This window comes from Pseudophryne corroboree, chromosome 2, assembly GCF_028390025.1.
Source record: "Pseudophryne corroboree isolate aPseCor3 chromosome 2, aPseCor3.hap2, whole genome shotgun sequence".
NCBI classification, from domain to species: Eukaryota; Metazoa; Chordata; class Amphibia; order Anura; family Myobatrachidae; genus Pseudophryne; species Pseudophryne corroboree.
This window is the reverse complement of record NC_086445.1, coordinates 195,376,086-195,396,751: the sequence shown is the minus strand read 5'-3', so window position 1 is coordinate 195,396,751 and position 20,666 is coordinate 195,376,086. Positions and strand designations below refer to the sequence as shown.

General features: G+C 49.6%; 1 protein-coding gene across 1 annotated transcript in view; it reads left to right on the top strand.

Annotated features, from left to right (window-relative positions):
- The window catches only part of LOC135008417 (gametocyte-specific factor 1-like), a 525,710-nt gene that overhangs the window by 278,951 nt on the left and 226,093 nt on the right, over positions 1-20,666 (top strand). The window contains exon 5 of the mRNA XM_063952201.1: positions 11,183-11,309. Within this exon, the coding sequence (XP_063808271.1) occupies positions 11,183-11,309 (127 nt within the window). The remainder of the gene's footprint in view (positions 1-11,182; positions 11,310-20,666) is intronic.

Below are 20,666 nucleotides of genomic sequence, written 5' to 3'. Positions count from 1 at the left end.
CGAAAATTTGTTGCGTGGTGTGAGGCCAGGAAGGCCCCACAAAGAAATTTCAACTCGGTCGTTTCCTGCATTTCCTGCAAACAGGAGTGTCTATGGGCCTCAAATTGGGGTCCATTAAGGTTCAAATTCGGCCCTGTAAATTTTCTTCCAGAAAGAATTGGCTTCAGTTCGTGAAGTCCAGAAGTTTGTCAAGGGAGTATTGCATATACAAACCCCTTTTTTATGCCTCCAGTGGCACTGTGGGATCTCAACGTAGTTCTGGGATTTCTCAAATCACATTGGTTTAAAACCAGTCAAATATGTGGATTTGCAGCATCTCACATAAAAAGTGACCATGCTCTTGGCCCTGGCCTGGACCAGGCGAGTGTCAAATTGGTGGTTTTTTTCTTAAAAAAAAAAAAAAAAAAAAAAAGCCCATATCCGTTTGTCCATTCGGACAGGGCAAAGCTGCGGACTCGTCCCCAGTTCTCTCCCTAAGGTGGTGTCAGTGTTTCACCTGAACCAGCTTATTGTGGTGCCTTGCACCTACTAGGGACTTGGAGGACTCCAAGTTGCTAGGAGTTGTCAGGGCCCTGAAAATATGTTCCAGGACAGCTGGAGTCAGAAAATCTGACTCGCTGTTTATACTGTATGCACCCAACAAGTTGGGTGCGCCTGCTTCTAAGCAGTCGATTGCTCGTTGGATTTGTAACACAATTCAACTTGCACATTCTGAGGCAGGCCTGCCACAGTCTAAATCGGTTAAGGCCCATTCCACAAGGAAGGTGGGCTCATCTTGGGCGGCTGCCCGAGAGGTCTCGGCATTACAACTCTGCCGAGCAGCTACGTGGTCAGGGGAGAACACGTTTGTAAAATTCTACAAATTTGATATCCTGGCAAAAGAGGACCTGGAGTTCTCTCATTCGGTGCTGCAGAGTCATCCGCACTCTCCCGCCCGTTTGGGAGCTTTGGTATAATCCCCATGGTCCTTTCAGGAACCCCAGCATCCACTAGGACGATAGAGAAAATAAGAATTTACTTACCGATAATTCTATTTCTCGGAGTCCGTAGTGGATGCTGGGCGCCCATCCCAAGTGCGGATTATCTGCAATACTTGTACATAGTTACAAAAATCGGGTTATTATTGTTGTGAGCCATCTTTTCAGAGGCTCCGCTGTTATCATACTGTTAACTGGGTTTAGATCACAAGTTGTACGGTGTGATTGGTGTGGCTGGTATGAGTCTTACCCGGGATTCAAAATTCCTCCCTTATTGTGTACGCTCGTCCGGGCACAGTACCTAACTGGCTTGGAGGAGGGTCATAGGGGGAGGAGCCAGTGCACACCACCTGATCCTAAAGCTTTACTTTTTGTGCCCTGTCTCCTGCGGAGCCGCTATTCCCCATGGTCCTTTCAGGAACCCCAGCATCCACTACGGACTCCGAGAAATAGAATTATCGGTAAGTAAATTCTTATTTTTTTTGCCTTATGTTTCCTCACAGCCTAAGAAAACGCCACATTATCAGATGCAGTCCTTTCGTTCGCATAAAGCCAAGAGTGCAGGGATCTTCCTTTCTTGCCAGAGGTAAGGGCAAGGGGAAAAAGCTGCCAACCACAGCTTGTTCCCAGGAGCAGAAGTCCTCCCCGGCCTCTACAAAATCCACCGCATGATGCTGGGGCTCCGCTGAGGGAGTCCGCCCCAGTGGGGGCACGTCTTCGACTTTTCAGCCACATCTGGGTTCAATCACAGGTGGATCCCTGGGCAATAGAAATTGTTTCCCAGGGTTACAAGCTGGAATTCGAAGAGGTGCCTCCTCGCCGGTTTTTCAAATCGGCCCTGCCGGCTTCTCCCCCAGAGTGGGAGATAGTGTTAGAAGCTATTCAAAAATTGTGTCTTCAACAAGTGGTGATCAAAGTCCCCCTGCTGCAGCAGGGGATGGGGTATTACTCAACCCTGTTTGTAGTCCCGAAACTCGACGGTTCGGTCAGGCCCATTTTGAATTTAAAATCCTTAAACCTATACTTAAAAAGGTTCAAGTTCAAGACTGAGTCGCTCAGAGCGGTCATCGCCAGCCTGGAAGGGGGGATTATATGGTGTCCCTGGAAATAAAGGATGCGTACCTTCATGTCCCCATATATCCGCCTCATCAGGCGTTCCTGAGGTTTGCTGTACAGGATTGTCATTACCAATTTCAGACGTTGCCATTTGGGCTTTCCACGGCCCCGAGGATTTTCACCAAGGTAATGGCGGAAATGATGGTGCTCCTGCGCAAGCAGGGTGTCACAATTATCCCATACTTGGACGATCTCCTAATAAAAGCGAGATCGAGAGAACAGTTGCTGGACAGCGTATCACTCTTCCTGAGGGTGTTGCAACAGCACGGCTGGATTCTCAATATCCCGAAGTCACAGTTGATTCCAACGACTCGTTTGCCCTTCTTAGGCATGATTCTGGATGCAGATCAGAAAAGGATTTATCTTCCGATGGAAAAGGCCCAAGAACTCATGTCTTTGGTCAGGCAACTATTGAAGCCAACAAGGGTGTCGGTGCATCGCTGCACTCAAGTTCTGGGAAAGATGGTGGCGACTTACGAGGCCATTCCATTCGGCAGGTTCCATGCGAGAACTTTTCAGTGGGACCTTCTGGACAAGTGGTCCGGGTCACATCCACAGATTCATCAGATGATCACCCTGTCCCCCAGGGCCAGGGTATCTCTCCTGTGGTGGCTGCAAAGTGCTCACCTTCTGGAGAGTCGCAGGTTCGGCATTCAGGACTGGGTTCTGGTAACCACGGATGCGAGCCTCCGAGGTTGGGGTGCAGTCACACACGGAAGAAACTTCCAGAGTCTCTGGTCAAACCAGGAGGCTTGTCTTCACATCAACGTACTGGAGTTGAGGGCCATATACAATGCCCTTCGACAAGCGGAAAATTTGCTTTGCGACCTACCGGTTCTGATCCAGTCAGACAACATCACCGCAGTGGCGCATGTAAACCGCCAAGGCGGAACAAAGAGCAGAGTGGCAATGGCGGAAGCCACCAGGATTCTTCGCTGGGCGGAAAGTCATGTAAGCGCCCCGACGGCAGTCCTCATTCCGGGAGTGGACAACTGGGAAGCACACTTCCTCAGCAGACACGATCTACATCCAGGAGAGTGGGGACTTCATCTGGAAGTCTTCGCAGAGATTGCAAGTCGGTGGGGACTGCCCTAGATAGACATGATGGCGTCACGCCTCAACAAACTACCGAAGTATTGCGCCAGGCCAAGGGACCCTCAGGCAGTGGCGGTGGACGCCCTGGTGACACCATGGGTGTTTCAGTCGGTCTATGTTTTCCCTCCTCTTCCTCTCATCTCAAAGATATTGAGAATCATAAGAAGAAGAGGAGTACAGGAAATTCTCATTGTTCCAGACTGGCCTCGAAGGGCCTGGTATCCGGATCTGCAGGAAATGCTCACAGAAGATCCGTGGCCTCTTCCTCTCAGAGAGGACCTGTTACAGCAGGGGCCCTTTCTGTTCCAAGACTTACCGCGGCTTCGTTTGACGGCATGGCGGTTGAACGCCGGATCCTAGCGGAAAAGGGCATTCCGGATGATGTTATTCCTACTCTGATAAAGGCTAGGGAAGACGTGACAGCGAAACATTATCACCGTATATGGAGAAAGTACGTAACTTGGTGTGAGTCCAGGAATGCTCCTCCGGAAGACTTCCATTTGGCCCGTTTCCTTCACTTCCTACAAACGGGAGTGAATTTGGGCCTGAAATTAGGCTCCATTAAGGTTCAGATTTCGGCCCTATCCATTTTCTTTCAAAAGGAATTGGCTTCTTTCCCAGAAGTCCAGACTTTTGTGAAGGGAGTGCTGCATATCCAGCCTCCTTTTGTACCTCCAGGTGCACCCTGGGACCTTAACGTGGTGTTGCGGTTCCTTAAGTCTCACTGGTTTGAACCACTTAAAACGGTGGAATTAAAATATCTCACTTGGAAAGTGGTCATGTTGTTGGCCTTGGCATCGGCAAGGCGAGTGTAGGAGTTGGCGGCTTTATCTCACAAAAGCCACTATCTGATTTTCCATGTGGATAGAGCAGAGTTGCGGACTCGTCCTCAATTTTTGCCCAAGGTGGTTTCTTGTTTTCATATGAACCAACCTATTGTGGTACCTGTGGCTACACGGGACTTGGAAGATTCCGAGTCCCTTGATGTGGTCAGGGCATTGAAAATTTATGTGGCCAGAACGGCCCTGGTTAGGAAAACAGAGGCACTGTTTGTCCTGTATGCAGCTGACAAGGTTGGCGCTCCTGCTTCAAAGCAGACTATTGCTCGCTGGATCTGTAACACGATTCAGCAGGCTCATTCTACGGCTGGATTGCCGTTACCAAATTCTGTAAAGGCCCATTCCACTAGGAAGGTGGACTCTTCTTGGCGGCTGCCCGAGGTGTCTCGGCTTTACAGCTGTGCCGAGCTGCTACTTGGTCGGATTCAAACACCTTTGCGAAGTTCTACAAGTTTGATACCTTGGCTGATGATGACCTCCTGTTTGCTCAATCGGTGCTGCAGTCATCCGCACTCTCCCGCCCGTTTGGGAGCTTGGGTATAATCCCCATGGTCCTTACGGAGTCCCCAGCATCCTCTAGGACGTAAGAGAAAATAAGATTTTAAACCTACCGGTAAATCTTTTTCTCCCAGTCCGTAGAGGATGCTGGGCGCCCGTCCCAGTGCGGACTACATCTGCAAGACTTGTATATAGTTTTTGCTTACTTAAGGGTTATGTTACAGTTTTGATCAGTCTCGGACTGATGCTGTTTGGTTTCATGCTGTTAACTGGTTCGTATAGTCCATGTTATACGGTGTGGGCTGGTATGAATCTTGCACTTAGATTAACAAAAATCCTTTCCTTGTACTGTCCGTCTCCTCTGGGCACAGTTTCTCTAACTGAGGTCTGGAGGAGGGGCATAGAGGGAGGAGCCAGTGCACACCCATATCTAAAGTTCTTTTTAGTGCCCATGTCTCCTGCAGAGCCCGTATATCCCCATGGTCCTTACGGAGTCCCCAGCATCCTCTACGGACTAGGAGAAAAAGATTTACCGGTAGGTTTAAAATCTTATTTCTCTGACGTCCTAGTAGATGCTGGGAACTCCGTAAGGACCATGGGGAATAGACGGGCTCCGCAGGAGACTGGGCACTATAAAAGAAAGATTAGGTACTATCTGGTGTGCACTGGCTCCTCCCTCTATGCCCCTCCTCCAGACCTCAGTTAGAATCTGTGCCCGGCCAGAGCTGGGTGCTCCTAGTGGGCTCTCCTGAGCTTGCTAGAAAGAAAGTATTTGTTAGGTTTTTTATTTTCAGTGAGATCTGCTGGCAACAGACTCACTGCTACGTGGGACTGAGGGGAGAGAAGCAAACCTACCTGCGTGCAGCTAGCATGTGCTTCTTAGGCTACTGGACACCATTAGCTCCAGAGGGTTCGAACACAGGGCCTGACCTCGATCGTCCGTTCCCGGAGCCGCGCCGCCGTCCCCCTTGCAGAGCCAGAAGAAGATGAAATCGGCGGCAGAAGACTCCGGTCTTCATTAAGGTAGCGCACAGCACTGCAGCTGTGCGCCATTGCTCCCACTGCACACCACACACTCCGGTCACTGTAGGGTGCAGGGCGCAGGGGGGGAGGGGGCGCCCTGGGCAGCAATAAGAATACCTTTTGGCACTAAAAACACATAATACAGTCTGGAAAACTGTATATGTGTAAAAAAACCCGCCATTAAGCTATACAAAACGCGGGAGAAGCCCGCCGCTGAGGGGGCGGGGCCTTCTTCCTCAGCACACCAGCGCCATTTTCTCTTCACAGCTCCGCTGGAAGGACGCTCCCCAGGCTCTCCCCTGCAGTATCCTGTACAAGAAGGGTAAAAAAAGAGGGGGGGTACATAAATTTAGGCGCAAATAGGATAATAAGCAGCTATTGGGAAAAATCACTCATTATAGTGTAAATCCCTGTGTTATATAGCGCTGTGGTGTGTGCTGGCATACTCTCTCTCTGTCTCCCCAAAGGACTTTGTGGGGTCCTGTCCTCAGTCAGAGCATTCCCTGTGTGTGTGCGGTGTGTCGGTACGGCTGTGTCGACATGTTTGATGAGGGTTACGTGGAGGCGGAGCAGGGGCAGATAAGTGTGGTGTCGCCCCCGACGGGGCCGACACCGGATTGGATGGATATGTGGAAGGTCTTTAACAGACAGTGTCAACTCCTTCCATAAAAGGTTCGATGACGCAGCAGCCTTGGGACAGCCGGGATCTCAGCCCGCGCCTGCCCAGGCGTTTCAGAGGCCATCAGGGGCTCATAAACGCCCGCTAGCTCAGATGGTAGACACAGATGTCGTCACGGAGTCTGACTCCAGTGTAGATGAGGATGAGACAAATGTACAGTCTACAAAGGCCATCCGATGCATGATTACTGCAATGAAAAATGTATTGCACATTTCTGATGTTAACCCGGTTACTACCAAGAAGGGTATTATGTTTGGGGAGAAAAAGCAGCCAGTGACTTTTCCCCCATCTGATGAATTAAATGAATTGTGTGAAGAAGCGTGGAGTTCCCCCGATAAACTAGTAATTTCTAAGAGGTTACTGATGGCGTACCCTTTCCCGCCAGCGGACAGGTTACGTTGGGAAACATCCCCTAGGGTGGACAAGGCGCTCACACGCTTATCAAAAAAGGTGGCACTGCCGTCTCAGAATACGGCCGCCCTAAAGGAGCCTGCGGATAGAAAGCAGGAAGCTATCCTGAAGTCTGTGTATACACACTCGGGTACTATACTGAGACCTGCTATTGCTTCAGCATGGATGTCAGACAACATTGATTCCCTCGACAGGGATACTATTTTGCTAACCATAGAACATATAAAAGACGTCTTATATATGCGGGATGCACAGAGGGACATTTGCCTGCTGGCATCTAGAATTAATGCAATGTCCATTTCTGCCAGGAGAGTATTATAGACTCGGCAGTGGACAGGTGATTCTGATTCTAAAAAACACATGGAGGTTTTGCCTTATAAGGGTGAGGAATTGTTTGGGGACGGTCTCTCGGACCTCGTATCCACAGCAACAGCTGGGAAGTCGACTTTTTTACCTCACAGCCTAAGAAAGCACTGTATTATCATGTACAGTCCTTTCGGCCTCAGAGAGGCAAGCGGGTCAGAGGCGCATCCTTTCTGCCCAGAGGCAGGGGTAGAGGAAAGAAGCTGCACCAGGCAGCCAGTTCCCAGGAACAAAAATCCTCCCCCGCTTCCACTAAGTCCACCGCATGACGCTGGGGCTCCACAGGCGGAGCCAGGTGCGGTAGGGGCGCGTCTCCGAAACTTCAGCAACCAGTGGGTTCGCTCACAGGTCGATCTCTGGGCTGTACAAATTGTATCTCAGGGATACAAGCTGGAGTTAGAGGCGACTCCCCCTCGCCGTTACCTCAAATCAGCCTTGCCAGCTGCTCCCAGGGAAAGGGAGGTAGTACTGGCGGCAATTCACAAGCTGTACCTCCAGCAGGTGATAATCAAGGTTCCCCTCCTTCAACAGGGACGGGGTTACTATTCCACAATGTTTGTGGTACCGAAACCAGACGGTTCGGTGAGACCCATTCTGAATTTAAAATCCTTGAACACTTATATAAGGAAGTTCAAGTTCAAAATGGAATCGCTCAGGGCGGTTATTGCAAGCCTGGAAGAGGGGGATTTTATGGTGTCGCTGGACATCAAGGATGCTTACTTGCATGTCCCCATTTACCCACCTCACCAGGAGTACCTCAGGTTTGTGGTACAGGATTGTAATTACCAATTCCAGACGTTGCCGTTTGGTCTGTCCACGGCACAGAGAGTATTTACCAAGGTAATGGCCGAAATGATGATACTCCTTCGGAAGAAGGGAGTTATAATTATCCCGTACTTGGACGATCTCCTTATAAAGGCGAGGTCCAGAGAGCAGTTGTTAGTCAGCGTAGCACTCTCTCGGGAAGTGTTGCAACAGCACGGCTGGATTCTGAATATCCCAAAGTCGCAGCTGATTCCTGCAACGCGTCTGCTTTTCCTGGGCATGATTCTGGACACAGAACAGCAGAAGGTGTTTCTCCCGGTGGAGAAGGCCCAGGAATTGTCATCTCTGGTCAGGGACCTCCTGAAACCAAAACAGGTGTCGGTGCATCACTGCACGTGAGTCCTGGGAAAGATGGTGGCTTCTTACGAAGCAATTCCCTTCGGCAGGTTCCATGTAAGGATCTTTCAGTGGGATCTGTTAGACAAATGGTCCGGATCGCATCTTCAGATGCATCGGTTGATCACCCTGTCCCCAAGGGCCAGGGTGTCTCTGCTGTGGTGGCTGCAGAGTGCTCATCTTCTCGAGGGCCGCAGATTCGGCATACAGGACTGGGTCCTGGTGACCACGGATGCAAGCCTCCGAGGATGGGGGGCAGTCACTCAGGGAAGGAACTTCCAAGGACAGTGGTCAAGTCGGGAGACTTGCCTTCACATAAATATACTGGAACTAAGGGCCATTTACAACGCCCTGAGTCAAGCAGAGCCCCTGCTTCAAAACCAACCAGTGCTGATTCAATCAGACAACATCACGGCGGTCGCCCATGTAAACCGCCAGGGCGGCACAAGAAGCAGGATGGCGATGGCAGAAGCCACAAGGATTCTTCGGTGGGCGGAGAATCACGTGCTAGCACTGTCAGCAGTGTTCATTCCGGGAGTGGACAACTGGGAAGCAGATTTCCTCAGCAGGCACGACCTCCACCCGGGAGAGTGGGGACTTCATCCAGAAGTCTTCACGCAGATTGTAAACCGTTGGGAACGGCCACAGGTGGACATGATGGCGTCCCGCTTCAACAAAAAGCTAAAAAGATATTGCGCCAGGTCAAAGGACCTTCAGGCGATAGCTGTGAACGCTCTAGTGACACCGTGGGTGTACCAGTCGGTTTATGTGTTCCCTCCTCTTCCTCTCATACCGAAGGTACTAAGGATAATAAGAAAGAGAGGAGTAAGAACTATACTCATCGTTTCGGATTGGCCAAGAAGGACTTGGTACCCGGAACTACAAGAAATGATCTCAGAGGACCCTTGGCCTCTGCCGCTCAGACAGGACCTGCTCCAGCAGGGGCCCTGTCTGTTCCAAGACTTACCGCGGCTGCGTTTGACGGCATGGCGGTTGAACGCCGGATCCTGATGGAAAAGGGCATTCCGGTTGAAGTCATTCCTACGCTGATAAAAGCTAGGAAGGATGTGACAGCAAAACATTATCACCGCATATGGCGGAGATATGTTGCGTGGTGTGAGGCCATGAAGGTCCCAACAGAAAAATTTCAGCTGGGTCGATTTCTGCACTTCCTACAGTCAGGAGTGACTATGGGCCTAAAATTGGGATCCATTAAAGTCCAGATTTCGGCCCTGTCTATTTTCTTTAAAAAAGAACTGGCTTCACTGCCTGAAGTTCAGACGTTTGTTAAGGGAGTGCTGCATATTCAGCCCCCTTTTGTGCCTCCAGTGGCACCTTGGGATCTCAACGTTGTGTTGGATTTCCTAAAATCACATTGGTTTGAGCCACTTCAGACCGTGGAGTTGAAATATCTCACGTGGAAAGTGGTCATGCTTTTGGCCTTGGCTTCGGCTAGGCGTGTGTCAGAATTGGCAGTTTTGTCATGTAAAAGCCCCTATCTGATCTTCCATATGGACAGGGCAGAACTGAGGACTCGTCTCCAATTTCTCCCTAAGGTGGTATCAGCGTTTCATTTGAACCAACCTATTGTGGTGCCTGCGGCTACTCGGGACTTGGAGGCTTCCAAGTTGCTGGATGTAGTCCGGGCCCTGAAAATCTATGTTTCCAGGACGGCTAGAGTCAGAAAAACTGACACGCTGTTTATCCTGTATGCACCCAACAAGCTGGGTGCTCCTGCTTCTAAGCAGACTATTGCTCGCTGGATCTGTAGCACGATTCAACTTGCACATTCTGCGGCTGGACTGCCGCATCCTAAATCAGTCAAAGCCCATTCCACGAGGAAGGTGGGCTCTTCTTGAGCGGCTGCCCGAGGGGTCTCTGCTTTACAACTTTGCCGAGCTGCTACCTGGTCGGGATCAAACACGTTTGCAAAATTCTACAAGTTTGATACCCTGGCTGAGGAGGACCATGAGTTTGCTCATTCGGTGCTGCAGAGTCATCCGCACTCTCCCGCCCGTTTGGGAGCTTTGGTATAATCCCCATGGTACTTATGGAGTACCCAGCATCCACTAGGACGTCAGAGAAAATAAGATTTTACTCACCGGTAAATCTATTTCTCGTAGTCCGTAGTGGATGCTGGGAGCCCGTCCCAAGTGCGGACTTCTGCAATACTTGTATATGGTTATTGCTTAACTATAGGGTTTTTTGTTCTAAGCCATCTGTTTAATGAGGCTCAGTTGTTGTTCATACTGTTAACTGGGTATAGTTATCACGAGTTGTACGGTGTGATTGGTGTGGCTGGTATGAGTCTTAGCCTGGATTCCAAATCCTTTCCTAGTAATGTCAGCTCTTCCGGGCACAGTTTCCCTAACTGAGGTCTGGAGGAGGGGCATAGAGGGAGGAGCCAGTGCACACCAGATGTAGTACCTAATCTTTCTTTAAAGAGTGCCCAGTCTCCTGCGGAGCCCGTCTATTCCCATGGTCCTTACGGAGTACCCAGCATCCACTACGGACTACGAGAAATAGATTTACCGGTGAGTAAAATCTTATTATTAAGTCTATGATATTAAAGGGTATGTTTACTAAAGTGCTTGTTTTTAGAAGTGGAGATGTTGCCCATAGCAACCAATCACATAAGTGTTACCTTCTAGAAGGTGCTAAATAAATAAGTAGAATCTGACTGGTTGCTATGGTCAACATGTCTACTTCTCAAAACCTGCATTTTAGTAAATATTCCCCTAAGACACTGTGGAATACACTCTGATGATCCTCTGAAATATGTTTGGATGTCGGTCTGGTTTGCACACTACCATTAGGTTTCAGTTGCCCAATCTCAAGAACCATGGTTTGAACGGAGTAGACCCTTTGAAAGTATGTTCGTATTGCACCTTTCGTGTTCTATATTGATTGTTGCGCATCTACTTCTAAAACATTGTTTTTAAAACTTCCATTATTTAATGGACATTAGATGATGGGCTGTTGTGTGTAGGTGTTATTATTTTTTTATTATTTTTTTGAAGAATCATCTTGACCTTGTCAATCAGTTTGTCACCTGCCCTTTCAATGCCCGCCATATGGTACCTCGGGGAGAGTTGAGTTTCCATATTTCCAGATGTGACGACAAAGGCTGCATTGAGCAAGACATTGGTAAGATACAGTAATGGGAGCATTTTCTGGTAATATGCATTATGACTGAAGACCACCCAAATCTACATCCATTAATAAATCTATGTTTATGCAACAATGTTTACTGCAGTATACAAAAATGTAGGTACCTCCTCCTCTAAATGCTTTTAAAACCTATATTGAAAGTTCAAATTTTAAATATATTTTAAGAGAGCTTATTTTTGCACTAAGATAGATAATTTATTTATTTTCCAGAGTGTAGACTGGAAAGGCAAGCCTGGAGGGTATATAGGACCGTTCCTCCCTCAGTGTTTTCAGACTAGAGTCACACTAGACAGGGGCTGTTTTATTAGTTGCCGGGGTGTGTCTGTGGCAGTGTTGCTGCCAGCAGCAGCTCAGAATTGTTATAATGTTTTCCCGAAACTCTGGCGCATGTGCTTACGGGAGTATTAACTGGTAATATGTAGTGTAAGTACCCTTTCTCTGCTGAGGTGACACCCTCCCCCCCCAAAAAAAAAAAAAATGACAATGACTAAAACGATAGCTAGACTATCCAGATGAACAAAAACCCCTCTTAAATATTACATTATTTAAGAATGGGCTGGGTAGAAAGATTGGAGGGTGAACATTTCAACAGCTGAAGCAACTGCAGTGGTGACCTAGTGGCAACTTTACTAAAGCTTCTAAAAATTAAGTTTTGATGTTGCCAATAACAACCTATCAGATTCTGTCTATAATTTCTCTTACGTCCTAGAGGATGCTGGGGTCCATATTAGTACCATGGGGTATAGACTGGTCCACCAGGAGCCATTGGCACTTTAAGAGTTTAATAGTGTGGGCTGGCTCCTCCCTCTATGCCCCTCTTACCAGACTTACCGGAGGAGCCTGTCACAGCTAGGGGAGCTCTACAGAGCTTCTCTAGTAAAAGTTTTTTTTAGAGTTTGTTATTTTACAGGGAGGCTGCTGGCAACAGCCTCCCTGCATCGAGGGACTGAGGGGGGGGGGGAGCAATGTCCGCCCTGCGGGGTCTTGAGCCACTGCCTCCGCTGACTGGACATTGAGCTCCAGAGGGGACAGATCGCGCCCTGCCACAGGGGAACGCTCACCCAGGAAGCCAGCCGCCACCCCCTCACAGAGCTGCAGTGTGGCGAGTCACTGTCCCCCCCCCTTGCAAGCGGGGGGTTCATTGTGAAGAGGGCGTTTTATGGGTGGGAGCCGGACGGCTCAGCGGTACTGTGGTGCGGCGTTGTGAGGGGCGACTTGAGCCAGCAAGGTACCCTACACTGACCATCTCCAGCCTGTCGGGGGTCCACGGATCTCAGCCAGCACAAATTTCCTCAGGCCAGTATAATCTTCAAGAGCGGGAATACAGCGCCATTGAAGGGGCGGAGCTTCTCCTCAGAGCGGACCCAGCAGCGTTCAGCGCCATTTTCTCATACGTCCTAGAGGATGCTAGGGATGCTTCAAAAACCATGGGGTATAGACGGGATCCACAGGAGACATGGGCACTTTAAGACTTTGAATGGGTGTGAACTGGCTCCTCCCTCTATGCCCCTCCTCCAGACTCCAGTTTAGATTCTGTGCCCAGTGAGACTGGTCACACACAGGGGAGCTCTACTGAGTTTCTCTGAAAAGACTTTTGTTAGGTTTATTATTTTCAGGGATCACTGCTGGCAACAGTCTCCCTGCATCGTGGGACTTAGGGGAGAGAAGCAGACCTACTTCTGTGAGTTTCAAGGCTCTGCTTCTTTGGCTACTGGACACCATTAGCTCCAGAGGCTCTGATAGCTAGGTACGCCTAGATTCTCGTTCCCAGAGCCCGCAGTCACCCCCCTTGCAGAGCCAGAAGTCAGAAAACAGGTGAGTAGAAGAAGAAAAGAAGACTTCAATGACGGCTTTGAGGTACCGCACAGCGTCAGCGCTGCGCGCCATGCTCCCACACACACAGGCACTGTAGGGTGCAGGGTATAGGTGGGGGCGCGGCGCCCTGGGCAGCAGATAAATCCTCATATAAGATTGGCAAAAGATAATATAGGTGCCTAGGCACTATATTCAACCCCTGCCAGTATAAATATTTTAAAGAAAAAGCGGGGCTGAAGCGCCCCATTAAGGGGGCGGGGCTTAGCCCTCACAACTCGTTTTCGTTTCAGCGCCATTTTCTCTTCATGGAGACGCTGGTCCTTCCACACTACTGTACAAAGTGAAAAACGAGGGGGGGCACAGTTGGTTGGTGCAATATATGTTAAAATAAAAAAGCACAACGTATAATGAGCGCTGAAAAATGAGCTGGTTAACTCTTTCTGTGTTTCCCCGACAGAATGTGCTGAGGTCTATCCCTTATAGCCAGTGTAATGTCGGTAGGTGTTGGTACACGTGTGTCGGCATATCTGAGGCTTTGCCACAAACGTCTGGGGAACGTTTGGTACTTGGTACATGTAAATAAGTGTCAGCATGTAAGTAGATGTATGTTTTCCCAAAAGAAAACTATATGGGAGACACAGACGTGTGGAGGTGACCCTGTCGGCACCAACAATATCTGACTGGGTAAAAATTGGCATGATAATGTGATGCATATCAGAAAGGGCTATATGTATATGTGTGTGTATATATGTGTGTGTGTGTGTGTGTGTGTGTGTGTGTGTGTGTGTGTGTGTGTGTGTGTGTGTATTTCTCGAACGTCCTAGAGGATGCTGGGGACTCCGTAAGGACCATGGGGAATAGACGGGCTCCGCAGGAGATAGGGCACTTTAAAAATGACTTTAGGATTATGGGTGTGCACTGGCTCCTCCCTCTATGCCCCTCCTCCAGACCTCAGTTTTAGTTTTAGACTGTGCCCAGAGGAGAATGGGGGCACTGCAGGGAGCTCTCCTGAGTTTCCTGCTTAGAAAGTTTTTTTGTTAGGATTTTTTCAGGGAGCACTGCTGGCAACAGGCTACCTGCATCGAGGGACTGAGGAGACAGGAGCAGACCTACTTAAATGTTAGGCTCTGCTTCCTCGGCTACTGGACACCATTAGCTCCAGAGGGAATGAACACAGGTTCGTCCTGGGCGTTCACCCCAGAGCCGCGCCGCCGTTCTCCTCACAGAGCCAGAAGAAGGGAACCTGTCTTCAGAAAAGAGATTCCATGTGTGTGTGAAATGTGTCGGTACGTGTGTGTCAACATGTTTGACGAGGAAGGCTCACCTAAGGAGGAGGGGGAGTGCATGATGGTCAGGTCGCCGTCGGCAACGCCGACACCGGGCTGGGTGGATATGTGTAATGTCTTGAATGCAAATGTAAATTTACTGCATAAACAATTAGACAAGGCTGAAGCTAGGGATCAGTCAGGTAGCCAGACCATGTCTGTCCCTGTGGCACCAGGACCTTCGGGGTCTCAATCACTGACACCGATACCGACACAGAGACTGACTCTAGTGTCGACTATGAGGATGCAAAATTACAACCAAAGGTGGCGAAAGGTATTCGTTACATGATTATGGCCATTAAAGAGGCTTTGCATATCACTGAGGAACCCCCTGTCCCTGACACGAGGGTACACATGTATAAAGGGAAAAAGCCTGAGGTCACTTTTCCGTCCTCATTTGAACTAAGCGACTTGTGCGAAAAGGCTTGGGAATCTCCAGATAGGAGACTACAAGTTCCCAAAAGGATTCTTATGGCGTATCCCTTTCCACAAAAGGACAGGATACGATGGGAATCTTCGCCGAAGGTAGACAAGGCGCTGACGCTCTTATCCAAGAAGGTGGCACTGCCTTCTCAGGATACAGCTTCCCTCAAGGATCCTGCTGATCGTAAGCAGGAGGTTACCATGAAACACATTTACACACATTCCGGTACTATCATTAGACCGGCTATGGCATCGGCCTGGGTGTGTAGTGCTATCGCAGCATGGACAGATTCCTTCTCTACGGAACTTGAAACCCTAGATGAGGATTCCATTCTAATGACCCTAGAGCATATCAAAGATGCTGCCTTGTATATGAGGGATGCTGAAAGACATTTGTTTACTAAGCTCCAGAATAAATGCTATGTCTATTTCTGTTAGGCGGCTCTTGTGGACCCGACAGTGGACGGGAGACTCCGATTCAAAGCGGCATATGGAGTCCTTGCCTTACAAAGGGGAGGAGTTGTTTGGAGACGGCCTCTCGGACCTTGTCTCTACTGCTACGGGTGGTAAGTCGAATTTCTTACCTTATGTCCCCCCGCAGCATACAAAAAAGACACCTCATTATCAAATGCAGTCCTTTCGTTCCAATAAGAACAAGAAGGTACGGGGATCGTCCTTTGTTGCCAGAGGAAAAGGCAAGGGAAAAAAGCTGCACACAGCTAGTTCCCAGGAGCAGAAGTCCTCCCCTGCATCTGCAAAGTCCACCGCATGACGCTGGGGCTTCCCGGGGGGAGGCAGATCTAGTGGGGGCTCGTCTTCGGTTTTTCAGCCACGTCTGGGTTCACTCGCAGGTGGATCCCTGGGCATTAGAGATTGTTTCTCAGGTATACAGGCTGGAATTCGAAGACTTGCCTCCTCGCCGGTTTTTCAAATCTGCTCTGCCGGCTTCCCCGTCAGAGAGGGAGTTAGTGTTGACAGCAATCCAAAAATTGTATATTCAACAGGTGATTGTCACAGTTCCTCATCTCCAGCAAGGAGAGGGATATTACTCAACCCTGTTTGTGGTCCCGAAACCGGACTGTTCGGTCAGACCCAATTTAAACCTAAAATCCCTGAACCTGTACTTGAAGAGGTTCAAGTTCAAAATGGAATCGCTCAGGGCGGTCATCGCCAGCCTGGAGGGGGGGGGGGGGGATTGGATGGTGTCCCTGGACATAAAGGATGCTTACCTTCATGTTCCGATATTCCCCCCTCACCAGGCGTTCCTGAGATTTGCAGTGCAGGACTGTCACTACCAATTTCAGACGTTGCCGTTTGGGCTTTCCACGGCCCCGAGAATTTTCACCAAGGTAATGGCGGAAATGATTGTGCTCCTGCGCAGGCAGGGTGTCACAATTATCCCATACTTGGACGATCTCCTCATAAAGGCGAGATCTCGGGAGAAGTTGCTGGACAGCGTGTCTCTGTCCATGAAGACGTTGCAGTTACACGGCTGGATTCTCAATATACCGAAGTCCCAGCTAGTCCCTACAACGCGTCTGACCTTTTTGGGCCTGATTCTAGACACAGACCAGTAAAAGGTTTTTCTTCCGATCGAAAAGGTTCAGGAGCTCATAGCCCTGGTCAGGAACCTATTAAATCCAAAAAAGGTTTCAGTGCATCTTTGCACACTGGTTCTGGGGAAGATGGTGGCTTCATACGAGGCCATCCCCTTCGGCAGGTTCCATGCGAGGACTTTTCAATGGGACCTCTTGGACAAGTGGTCCGGGTCCCATTTACAAATGCATCAAAGGATCACCCTGTCTCCCAGGACCAGGGTATCTCTCCTGTGGTGGCTGCACAGTGCTCACATACTAGAGGGTCGCAGGTTCGGAATTCAGGACTGGGTCCTGGTGACCACGGACGCAAGCCTCCGAGGCTGGGGAGCAGTCACACTGGGAAGAAATTTCCAAGGTCTCTGGTCAAATCTAGAGACTTGTCTCCACATCAACGTCCTGGAGTTGAGGGCCATATACAACGCCCTGTGTCAAGCGGAGGAATTGCTTCGGGGAAAACCGGTTCTGATTCAGTCAGACAATGTCACGGCAGTGGCTCATATAAACCGCCAAGGCGGAACAAGGAGCAGAGTGGCCATGGCAGAAGCGACCAGGATTCTACGCTGGGCGGAAGGCCATATAAGCGCACTATCAGCAGTGTTCATCCCGGGGGTGGACAACTGGGAAGCGGACTTCCTCAGCAGGCACGACCTGCATCCGGGAGAGTCGGGACTTCATCAAGAAGTCTTCGCACAGATCACGGGTCGGTGAAGACTGCCTCAAATAGACATGATGGCATCCCGTCTCAACAAAAAGCTAAAGCGGTATTGCGCCAGGTCAAGGGACCCTCAGGCGGTAGCGGTAGACGCTCTGGTGACACCTTGGGTGTTCTAATCGGTCTGTGTGTTTCCTCCTCTACCTCTCATACCCAAGGTGTTGAGAATAATAAGAATAAGCATGGTCAGAACAATCCTCATTGATCCAGATTGGCCACGGAGGACTTGGTATCCGGATCTGCAAGAGTTGGTCACAGAAGATCCGTGGCCTCTTCCTCTAAGGCAGGACCTGCTGCAGCAGGGGCCCTGTCTGTTCCAAGACTTACCGCGGCTGCGTTTGACGGCATGGCGGTTGAACGCCGGATTCTAGCGGAAAAAGGGATTCCGGAGGAGGTCATTCCTACCCTGATCAAGGCTAGGAAAGACTTGACGTTGAAACATTATCACCGTATATGGCGAAAATATGTTTCTTGGTGTGAGACCAGAGCTGCTCCTACGGAGGAGTTCCATTTGGGCCGTCTACTTCACTTCCTTCAAACGAGTGAATTTGGGCCTAAAATTAGGGTCCATAAAGGGCCAAATTTCGGCCTTATCCATATTCTTTCAAAGAGAATTGGCCTCTCTTCCTGAAGTACATACTTTTGTGAAGGGAGTGCTGCATATTCAGCCTCCCTTTGTACCTCCGGTGGCGCCTTGGGATCTTAACGTGGTGTTGCGTTTCCTCAAGTCACCTTGGTTTGAACCACTCAAAACAGTGGAGTTGAAATACCTCACGTGGAAAGTGGTCATGTTGTTGGCATTAGCTTCGGCAAGGCGTGTTTCAGAATTGGCGGCTTTATCGCATAAAAGCCCATACTTGGTTTTTCACGTGGATAGGGCAGAGTTGAGGACTCGTCCTCAATTTCTGCCAAAAGTGGTCTCATCTTTTCATGTGAACCAACCTATTGTCGTGCCTGTGGCTACACGGGACTTGGAGGATTCCGAGTCCCTGGATGTGGTCAGGGCTTTGAAGATTTATGTGACCAGAACGGCTAGGATCAGGAAGACTGAAGCTCTGTTTGTACTGTATGCGGCCAACAAGGTTGGCGCTCCTGCTTCAAAGCAGACTATTGCTCGCTGGATCTGTAACACGATTCAGCAGGCGCATTCTACGGCAGGATTACCATTGCCTAAATCGGTTAAGGCCCATTCCACTAGGAAGGTGGGCTCTTCTTGGGCGGCTGCCCGAGGGGTCTTGGCATTACAGTTGTGCCGAGCAGCTACTTGGTCGGGGTCAAACACCTTTGCAAACTTCTATAAGTTTGATACTCTGGCTGAAGAGGACCTTCTGTTTGCTCGATCGGTGCTGCAGAGTCATCCGCACTCTCCCGCCCGTTTGGGAGCTTTGGTATAATCCCCATGGTCCTTACGGAGTCCCAGCATCCTTAAGGACGTTAGAGAAAATAAGATTTTAGTTACCGGTAAATCTATTTCTCGTAGTCCGTAGAGGATGCTGGGCGCCTGTCCCAAGTGCGGACTTCTTCTGCAAGACTTGTTTATAGTTATTGCTTACATAAGGGTTATGTTATAGTTTATCGGTTGACCCGAGGCTATGTTGTTGTTCATACTATTAACTGGGTAGTTTATCACAAGTTATACGGTGTGATTGGTGTGGCTGGTATGGATCTCGCCCTTAGGTTTACAAAAATCCTTCCTCGTACTGTCCATCTCCTCTGGGCACAGTTTCCCTAACTGAGGTCTGGAGGAGGGGCATAGAGGGAGGAGCCAGTGCGCACCCAGAATCCAAAGCTTTCTTAAAGTGCCCTATCTCCTGCGGAGCCTGTCTATTCCCCATGGTCCTTACGGAGTCCCAGCATCCTCTACGGACTACGAGAAATAGATTTACCGGTAAGTAAAATCTTATTTTCTCTGACGTCCTAAGTGGATGCTGGGGACTCCGTCAGGACCATGGGGAATAGCGGCTCCGCAGGAGACAGGGCACAAAATTAAAAGTTTGACCACTAGGTGGTGTGCACTGGCTCCTCCCCCTATGACCCTCCTCCAAGCCTCAGTTAGATTTTTGTGCCCGGCCGAGAAGGGTGCAATCTAGGTGGCTCTCCTAAAGAGCTGCTTAGAATAAAAGTTTGTTAGGTTTTTTATTTTCAGTGAGTCCTGCTGGCAACAGGCTCACTGCAACGCGGGACTAAGGGGAGAAGAAGCGAACTCACCTGCGTGCAGGATGGATTGGGCTTCTTAGGCTACTGGACACTAGCTCCAGAGGGACGATCACAGGTACAGCCTGGATGGGTCACCGGAGCCGCGCCGCCGGCCCCCTTACAGATGCTGAAGAGGTCCAGAAATCGGCGGCTGAAGACTTCCCAGTCTTCTTAAGGTAGCGCACAGCACTGCAGCTGTGCGCCATTGCTCTCAGCACACTTCACACCTCGGTCACTGAGGGTGCAGGGCGCTGGGGGGGGCGCCCTGGGCAGCAATGTAATTACCTTTACTGGCTAAAAATACATCACATATAGCCCCTGGGCTATATGGATGTATTTAACCCCTGCCAGGATTACAGAAAAAACTGGGAGAAGAGCCCGCCGTGAAGGGGGCGGGGCCTATCTCCTCAGCACACAGCGCCATTTTTCCCACACAGATCCGCTGGTGGGAAGGCTCCCAGGCTCTCCCCTGCACTGCACTACAGAAACAGGGTTAAAACAGAGAGGGGGGGCATATTTTGGCGATATTAATATATATTAAGCTGCTATAAGGGAAAACACTTACTATAAGGTTGTCCCTGTATAATTATAGCGCCTTGGTGTGTGCTGGCAAACTCTCCCTCTGTCTCCCCAAAGGGCTAGTGGGGTCCTGTCCTCTATCAGAACATTCCCTGTGTGTGTGCTGTGTGTCGGTACGTGTGTGTCGACAGGTATGAGGACGATGTTAGTGGAGGCGGAGCAATTGCCTGTAATGGGATGTCACCCCCTAGGGAGTCGACACCGGAATGGATGGCTTTATTTATGGAATTACGTGATAGTGTCAACACGCTACAAGGTCGGTTGACGATATGAGACGGCCGGCAAACCAATTAGTACCTGTCCAGGCGTCTCAAACACTGTCAGGGGCTTTAAAACGCCCATTACCTCAGTCGGTCGACATAGACACGGACACTGACTCCAGTGTCGACTGTGAAGAAACAAACGTATTTTCCAGTAGGGCCACACGTTACATAATCACGGCAATGAAGGAGGCGTTACATATTTCTGATACTACATGTACCACAAAAAAAAAAAAAAAGGGTATTATGTGGGGTGTGAAAAAACTACCCGTAGTTTTTCCTGAATCAGATAAATTGATTGAAGTGTGTGATGAAGCGTGGGTTAACCCCGATAAAAAACGGCTAATATCTAAGAAATTATTGGCATTATACCCTGTCCCGCCAGAAGTTAGGGCGCGTTGGGAAACACCCCCTAGGGTGGATAA